The sequence below is a fragment of the Henckelia pumila genome, unplaced genomic scaffold (assembly GCF_033568475.1).
Source record: "Henckelia pumila isolate YLH828 unplaced genomic scaffold, ASM3356847v2 CTG_391:::fragment_3, whole genome shotgun sequence".
NCBI classification, from domain to species: domain Eukaryota; kingdom Viridiplantae; phylum Streptophyta; class Magnoliopsida; order Lamiales; family Gesneriaceae; genus Henckelia; species Henckelia pumila.
In genome coordinates, this window is record NW_027331820.1 from 163399 (window position 1) to 172755 (window position 9357).

At 36.9% G+C, this 9357-nt stretch overlaps 1 protein-coding gene and 1 pseudogene across 1 annotated transcript; both read right to left on the reverse strand.

Moving 5' to 3' along the window:
* Nucleotides 1–75: 75 nt before the first annotated feature.
* LOC140871118 (U-box domain-containing protein 30-like) lies at nucleotides 76–2435 on the reverse strand. Its single transcript, XM_073273559.1, has 2 exons — nucleotides 2028–2435; nucleotides 76–1982 (listed from the first exon to the last, which is right to left on the reverse strand). Exon 2 carries the CDS (start codon nucleotides 1940–1942, stop codon nucleotides 599–601), a length of 1344 nt encoding a protein of 447 aa, XP_073129660.1. The 5' UTR covers nucleotides 1943–1982; nucleotides 2028–2435; the 3' UTR covers nucleotides 76–598.
* Nucleotides 2436–4658: 2223 nt separating this feature from the next.
* LOC140871129 (protein argonaute 2-like) lies at nucleotides 4659–9121 on the reverse strand (annotated as a pseudogene).
* Nucleotides 9122–9357: the final 236 nt, after the last annotated feature.

Consider the following 9357-nt stretch of genomic DNA (forward strand, 5'->3'; position numbering starts at 1 on the left):
TGGACATATCGTATAATCTTATCCCAAAGTGTCAGAACATGGACCATAACAAAAATTAAAATACCATGGGGAAAATAAAGCCTTGCAGCTCAGCTTCACTAATAATAATAATAACAAACTAAAAACTGTGATAATTGTACACATGGAATGGATGAAGTAAAATTTTACTTGCCACTCGATATACACTAGTTTAAGGCCAGAACAAAACTTCTACAAAGGAAAATCGGAGGATGGGTCAATCCCCAAGTGTAGGAGAATTGATGAGATTGGCGAAGAACAGTTGCAGCAGTTAGCTCCACCAAATAACATGTTAGAACTTGCACCGTATCTTTTATGTCTTTACAAATCATAAAATATTTGCAAATAAATCTCCTCTTTCTGGTGCTTGAGAACTTCAGCTGGAGCCAACTGTTTTAAGGAAAATACAAACCATGTTTACGTACAATATGGGCCTCCACATAGTCAGAATCAACACCCGGAACTGTTGGGCAATTTGCATGGCAACACCAAAATCTAGAATTTTCCAGTTAGTTTGAGATATAATCCTTCAAATCTGGAAGCCTTTGGGTCTCTTTATCAGACGGTCAATCTTCGGCAGTCATTGAATCGTTCTGGTCAATTTGCACTTAGAAATGAAAATGGTATCAGAACAATTCAAACTGCACAACTTCAAAAGTTCAGCGGCCCGCTGCTTAAGTAAAGGACTGCATCCGCTCTGGATAACAAGAAGTAGTTTTGCTGCAAGACCCGCATCCACAGCTACCAAGGAACATTCTTCTGGGGACAGTTGGCATACAGACAACAAGATCGAAAGCGCATAAACAGTAGAACTTTCTGAAATTCTCATCAATAATTTAACCATAATGGAAATAGTATTAGAACAATCCTTCAAGGCTTGTCTCCCTTCAGGCACAGATGATAGAGCATCCAATATGAACAAGGCTAAATCAGTAGCCTCTGGATTCAAGCCAAGAATCAACTCTACTAACGGAGGCACCGCTCCAATGGTCACCATCAAACTCCCAACTTGCTTGTGCGTGCAAATTAGTTTTAGGAAACCAAGCGCGGGTAGATGTCCATGCGGGTGTCTCCTATCCCTCACCAGTCTAATCAGAGCAACCAACAAGCTATGGCTTGCTATAATTTCTGTTCGAAAATCATTCTCCTCCGTCAAAGTCTCAATCAATCTGACACAATTGATTTTTGTTTCAATGGAACCTTCATTCAAGATATCAACAATGGATGATACCTTGGCAGGTTGCATCAAATTGGATTTTGATTCGTAACTTAAAGTCAAGTTCACAAGAATTGCAATAACTTCAGAGCCTACGGCATAGGAAGTAAAAGGACCTAGCAAAGATGACAGGAGAGCCACACCACCCTCATCCACAATGGTCTTTCTAGCAGTAGAATGATTTCCAAGTACTTGTCTCAGTTCCTTCAACGATTGGATTCTGGCCTGACCCTTGACCTTTTTCAGGGTGGTGAGAAGCTCTGTTGCCTGACCCTGTGCATCTTCAGATCTCTTTTTCATTTGCACATACTTCTGAGAAAACCAAGCATAGATCAAATGGCTAAGGGTCTTGTTTGGCGTAACAGCACGGTCCCAAAGTTCTTGCATAGTAGTGGGACAAGTGTAGTGCCCCAGGCTGAACCATTTGAGGATGTTGGATTTCTCATAAGTTTGCCCAGTGCAAAGTGTAACAGGGTCTTGCATGGGTTCAAGTGAAATGGGGCAAATAAACACTGATGGAACTTCAGGTAAATTTAGCTCCTCAATCATTTTCTTCAGATCCAATTTCTCCGCAAGCCCACCGCCGCAACCAACAAGTGGAAGTCCACCCAAGACTCCATCTTTGACTGCGGTATCTAGATCTAACACTCTCCCATCACCGCCATCCTCAAACCCGACATCTTTTTTTGAAGGCCGATACACAGGCATCTTGGCTATCTTGTTAAAAAATGTTACTCGACAGAGGTTTCTTGTTAAAAAAAAATTAAAAATAAAACAAACTGTCAATAAACACCACACCACACCCACGGCCTTTCAAGAAAGCACGTCCCAGATACAAATGCGCGCAGAAGGGGATAGACAAAGAATCATTGACATGAGGCAAGCAACAATGCTCACTTTTCTCTTTATCTGATTTTTCTTTTCGCAGTCAAAAGACTCATCACTATCACCACACCACACCACACCACACATCATAAAACATTCATGATCAACATAGTTTCCCAAAAATCAATTCTTTGTGCATTCTCCTTCAAGATGGATCATACAAAGAAGGACCAAAATCTGGACTTCACAGAGACCTTCCGGAAAGAGAAAAACCGAGCGAAATGAAATACAAATGAGGAAAACAACTAAGACTCAGATAAATGAAAATAATAAAAACCTGTGGGAGATGGGGATTCAAGAGAGAAGTGGGTGGGGAGAGGACAGAGAAAGGGCATCTTCAATGCAATAAAATAAAATAAAATAATATAATTCCAAGGTTAGGTTGCGCCGGGACCGGGATAGGCTAGTTTGACCGTCGTGACACTTATGGTTTGACTATCGACCTTTTCCCGTGTGGCTTTGACTGCTTTTGCTTGCCGCCCAACCTCATTATTATTGGAATATTTTTTTAACTTATTTATAATAAAAAATAATATTTTTAATATAAAAAAACAACATTTTTTCATAAATGATCCACATAAAGAGACGTTTTTTTTTAAAATTGATACGTGAAATAGTCTCATTTTATGTTATTATTTTTTACAAAAATTCTTTATATTCTGTCTTGTGGACTAATTTTGCAAGATCGATTTCTAATTTGACATGATTAAAAATATTATATTTTATTATAAATATATATTATATCCATCTATATATCTTACATTATACAATATTCTATTTTAATACACCTACATCTATATCTATATAATTTTTAAATGAGTTTTCATAATTTTGTGGATATCGCAGCATCAAAATATTATGATTGTTTCGAATAACATTATTATGAGACATTTTAGAAAAAAAAAACTGATGTATTTTCGTAATAGAAATGAATACAATGAAAATGAATATATGGTTATAAGTGCAATTTCATATATTTTATTTATTTATTTATATAATTTTCAGACAAATGTTTAAATTGTATAAACATGTAATGTGTGTAAATATATATAAAGCTAGTTCAATAATAAATAATAATTAATTTAATGCGTGAATATATATATAAAGCTAGTTCAATATTAAATAAAAATAATACAAGTTAAACGACGTGTTCAATATTAAATAAAAATAATACAAGTTAAATGACGTACCATACATACATATTTTAATTATTAATTAAATTAAAATCATATTAAATATGTAATTTGTTGAGATAATATGTGAATATTTGAACTTTTGAAAGTGAATGAGATATGATAGATGATTTTTTATTAAATAAAAATTATAATTTTCTAAATTCACAGATATTTTTGTAAAAATTAATATGTATCACAAAATCGAATCAATGAGGATCTCAACCTTTAAATCTCAACCTTTATAAGTCGGACCACTTAAGATTTCAACCTTTATAAAAGTGTGTGTGTGTAAATGGCAGAATTAAATTTTCAAAAGTTCAAACATAGATATATAGTGTTGCTAATTAATTCATTTCAACCAACATAATAAACGATCAATAAATGCAACAAAAATGATCATATTCGAATTGGATCTCACATTTGGCTGACTCCAACAACACAACGCTGTGGTATTCATTTTATGTGGCAGCGAGCTAACCCCGAAGTTCCTTTCTTCTTTTTCTGTTAAAATTATCAATTGTTTAACATGAATTTTGAACTGTTTAATCAGATTGTATTTATATTATCATCTGGCGAGTATTCTAGAAATGAGGAGGATGAGCATAAGATAATCTTATAAACTAAGTGCAGTGTGTGGAACATTTCAAATCTCTATATATATTTAACCATACAAGTTTTTCATTATCTCTATGAACTACCACTAGTTTAATATTGTCACAGAAGGATAACTGCAACTTCAATTTGTAAACCCACAAATGGATTTCATGAGTGACTCTTTCAAAACATGTGACGATGACAATTTGTAAACCCACAAATGGATTTCATGAGTGACTCTTTCAAAACATGTGACGATGACTATGGTCATGCTCAAACATACCAATTTGAATGCCAATATGCCACCAAGGACAGCAGCATATGGCACAAATGAATCTGCAAGTCTGATATTGAAAAGAAGGAAATGCCAAAACACTTCTTTGAGAAACTGCCATTATGGTCAGTCACAGGACCATGCTTTTGATGGTCGTTTGATCATACCTAATAGTATGAGAATGTAAAGACAATGAATCATATCTCCAAACCAGAGACTACAAGCAAAAGGTACGTACTTAACATACTGGACCCAACGTCATCAAACCATCAAACTGTACGTTTTTTTACATAACACAGTTCAGCATCTTACCTTTAATAATTTTTTTCAAAAAAAGAACCAAGTGAACTCAGTTTTATCACACAAGACACCGAACTGAACCTTTAGATTCACGCGCAAACTCTACTGGTGAGGAAAATATCCCTTACCACAAGTCCACAACTGGGTAATTTACTAACATTTGATACTGCAGTGGTACCGCAATTTGGCTCAGTCCTCAAACAAAAAACATGATGTTCTGTAGATCAGGATGAAGGTTGTAGAAACTTTGATCAAATGAGGAACTAGAAACAGATGATGATGTTGTAGCTGCAGAAGATGAAGACTTACAAAGAGATTGGAACTCTTTTGCCACTTCTTGAAAAACACGTCCCCTATAGGCCACCAAATCTGCATAATAAACTGGTGGGACAAGCGAAACAGGTCTTGTGCTGCGAGAAAAGGTGAAGCACAGGTTATAGATGAGCTTCTGTAACTGGTCAGAAGTGAAAGAATTCTCATCCCATAGAACAACATAGCGAACTGCCTTGCTGGTCCCAATGCGTCCATAGTGAGTGCAGAGATAAAAATCAAACTCAAATGGATGAACAATCTTTGTATCTACAACAGTTCCAGGAGGAATATTTCCAGTAGCCCCTCCATCCATTGCATTTTGAAGAAACAGCCGAGTAGGATGTCTCTTCTGAGCCACTATAAGAGTGATCGTCGGTTGGTAATTATCATTGCAGACGGCATTCCTCAAGTCCGATAACTCTTCGTTGAGCACCATATCAAATTGCCCTTCACTGACGCCATCACGAAAAACCACAATTTTGTTGGGTTTAGACTTGTTGAGTAGAAAATAAGTATTGATGAGATCCAAACACATGGACCCAAATTTCAGTATCTTTTCAGTTCTGTGGTCTTGAGGGCAAACTCTTGCGGTGTAGCGATTTGCTGCTGGCCAATTCATTGTAGAAACAACAGCCGCGATAGAAGGAGAAGTTGATTTCTTGGACACTGGATGATTAACATCAGCTCCAATAAACATGACACGATCTTCCTCCTCGAAGTTGGGAAGTCCATGAACAAGCTCCACATTACTTCCTCCAAGCTTCGCGTTAATCTTGAGACAAAGGTTTCCAATAAATTGTCCATCTCCTCTATTCGCATGAATGGTCAAACAACACTGGGTAACCACCCCAATCCTAGTTTCAGACACCCATTTAAGATATTTGTAGCCATGATGCTTTTCTGCCATTACACAAATGATAATTTGTAATTTATTCCAGCTTTTTCTGCTAGTTTCGTGGACGACTCTTCTGAGGAGTTCTTCTAATCTGCTGACTGAAGAGAACTCACGCATGCCAGCACAATGGCAAATTAAAGGCTCCTCCATGAAGATTCCTAAACTTGAAGATCGAAGTCTAAGATTATCAATGAAGTCTTTTGATCGAAGCCTCAGAAAATCTGAAGAGCTGAACTCTATTAAAGCCCATCTTTCAATTCGTTTGCCCTCAACAACAGAATTTTCACCAAGGTTCCACTCACATCTTCATTTTCAACTCTTACTGCATCCACTGTACCATTTGGACCACCTAACTTCAAATCAGGTGGACGTATGACCTTCAACAGTTGTCATGTTTTCATCAATAGTTAGCCCAAAATTTTGAGTCACATATCTGTCAAAGTAATGTTGAGATTAACAACATTTGTTATTCGGGTCACAAAGTACCCTAAGCTCTTGTACACAAACAGAAGGCAATGGCAAAATTGTATATGCGTGCATGTTTGTATCCAAACAAAAAAATGGGACAAATGACACCGAAAAGGTCCAGAATGTGCATCAACAATCAGGGGGATAGTTCCTCAGCTAAGTAAGGCTAGAGCCAAAAAACTTTGTGCAGTAAAGCACTTTCTTGCCAGTTTGTTGGTGCTAAGACTCCATCAAGTCAGTTCCAATACAAAAACTCAAGAAAAATGTAGAAAAATAAAGGTTCTGTGACTTGTGACAATATTAGAATGCATTGGAGGCCATCATGTTCTTAGCTTGAGGCACTAAAATTACGACTGCACAAGTAGCGTGGTGTTGCATGCATATTTATAAGTTGTACAAGAGATGTTGAGAAGGAGCACTAATGTAATAAGCCATTCAAGGTGCCTTTTCTTACGGCATTAACATTATGACTGCACAAGTAGCATTGTGTTGCATGCATGTTAATAGGTTGTTGTACAAAAGATGTTTAGAAGGAGCACTAATGTAAATTGTAATAGCCGTTTGAGTAACAAAAGGTACGCACCCGCTAGGTCCATCATGAGCTTGCATAATTTCACTGATTGTTTCTCTTCTTTCTTGTGGCCGAGGCAAAGATTTTTTCTCCAATCTCTGCAATGAAACTTCATCCAAGAGCTCTTTTCTGTACCTCTGTCCCTCAGCCACGATACAGAATTCCATTGGGACATGATTTGTCCTGTTATTTCTACCAAGAATCAAGCATGGGATACCCTGGTATTCAATTTCCTTGCCATATTTCTCCCGGAAATATTGTACCAGACTGACTTTAACAGCTGGATCCCTACCCGTGGGATCTACAAAGTCAAACCAAAGATCTCGTGTACTCGTAGCAGTCAACCCGGCATATGTACAGCTGTTTGGTGCGACGATGAGTGACTCTCACCAACAATCCTTTCAAAGCATTCATCACTTTTTGCCTCAAATTCAAATCAATATAGACTCCAGTAAAATCAGGAAAATACTGCTTTAGGAAGTCTATAACAACCAGGGGCTTGCGGAATGCGGAAACTGAGATGTCCAAGCACAAGGAAAGACCCTGCAGGGTAGGCCTGAGGCTTGACTGGAAGCCTCTATGAGCTGCAATACCATGATTAAGATCATCTTCTACTTTGAAATTGCGAGAGTAGAAATATCGATCAACAGGGATCCTATGTTTAGAGGGATTCTCTTTCATCACCAAATCCATCCCTTGTAGTATATTACGAGGCACATAAGAGACCTTTCCACATAAATATTCTTCCAGCTTTGAAAGCTTAAGCTCATTGATTAGCTTGACTGAAACAACATATGTGTGGGCCATTGAATCTTCATTATCAGATAGCTCTACCTTAAATTGTCCAGTAGGCAATGAAATGACACTATAAAGGTTCTTTTCACCATCATATGCAGTTTGATTGAATGGAAATCGAGAAGGTTCATCACGAAATAACTTCTCCCTGATCAAGCGTAGGTCGGCCTTCCTTATGAACTTTTTGATAGGTCTTTTTCCACGAGAGATGGCTTGCCTTATATCTAGACTGTAATGGAAAACAATGACACTTGGACTAAACTTGACCAGAAAATGATTTGCAAGGAGGCTGACCGATCTTGATGCAACTGTCCCACCCTCAGGACGCTTGACAGGTCTATATTTGTTATCGACGAATCTCCGACTCTTTTTGTGAAATTTTTTGTGATTCAACACCGATATTGGAAGGGTCTGCACAGTACAATAATTAATGTTGTTAAGAGAAAATAAGTAACGACAGTCGAACTTTTCGAGGTTCTTAGCCTATGAAGGAAACTATTACATGTGTTCATCTAACCATCAAATAATTATAAAATAACAAATTATATCTATCCGATAATTACTGTATGTGCAATCAAAGGGACATCCTTTAAATACCATCGTGTGCTTTCGTTTATATCTAACCATCAACCAAGATTGATATAAATCATATGCAAGCACTAGAAATGTTGGTTATAGTAGTTAATGTTTAGTTAGGTGTTAAAAGTTCATTTCACGCTTTTACTTTTACGATTTTTGCTCGGCTATTTCACGCTTATTGCCATCTGTGGAATATAAAAAGCACACTGTAACTTCATTTTTGAATAATACAACAGAGAATGAGTTTCTTTGCTCAAGGCAGTTAACACTTTACATGGTATCCAGAGCTCCAGGTTTTCTTGCTGGATTGAGCTTTCTTCAAACCACTCCAAGCTTCATCGGATTTTGAATTGCAGAGCAGAGATGTTGCATTTGCAATCGATTTATCTTCACAAATTACATAAGCAGTTTGCTGTTAAAATCGGTGTTCATTCATGGCGAATTCTTCGAATATGAACTTCAGTGATCCTCAATCCATACATCCTTAAGATACACTAGGTATGCCATCTGATTGATGATCAACTTACTGGTGTTGAGAACTAAAATTTACGTGGGAGAAAATAAATTGATTTCTCATAAATTGTTGAGTACAAAACACATATATATAGTCAAGAATTATAATTAATTCCCTAAATTAAGTCTCATAAAATATTATCCTACTAAAAATTAAAGATAAATTATCTCCTAAATTATGCTGCAGATTGATATCAAATATTTACAGAATATTTGATGAGATTTATCTAAATCTACACACCCCACCAAGCTTGGGTGTAGATATTGATAAGACCAAGCTTGCCCCAAGTAACTCATGAGCTTGTTCTGAAAGTCCTTTCGTCAATAAATCAGCAAGTTGGTGTGATGTGGGTACGTTTTCCATGTTGATCATGCCTTGCTCCAGTTTTTCTTTAATGAAGTGTCGATCGACCTCAACATGCTTTGTTCTGTCGTGATGCACAGGATTATGAGCTATATCGATTGTTGATTTATTATCACAATAGAGCTGCATAAGACCTTTGAATTCTATTTTCAATTTTTCCATCACTCTTATCCAAATGAGTTCACATACTCCTTGAGCCAGAGCTCTATTCTATGCTTCTGTACTACTATATTAAATAAAAGGTTATCATCTTCATCTATCATTATCACCATTTCTCTTTCCTACGCGTACTCTCTCTCCCCGTTTCTTTTCTTCTCACCATCGCCATCTCTAGTCGCCGTCGTATATCCGCCATCGGTGATCGGTTTTAGAAAGTAAATATACAGTTCGAAAGCTCT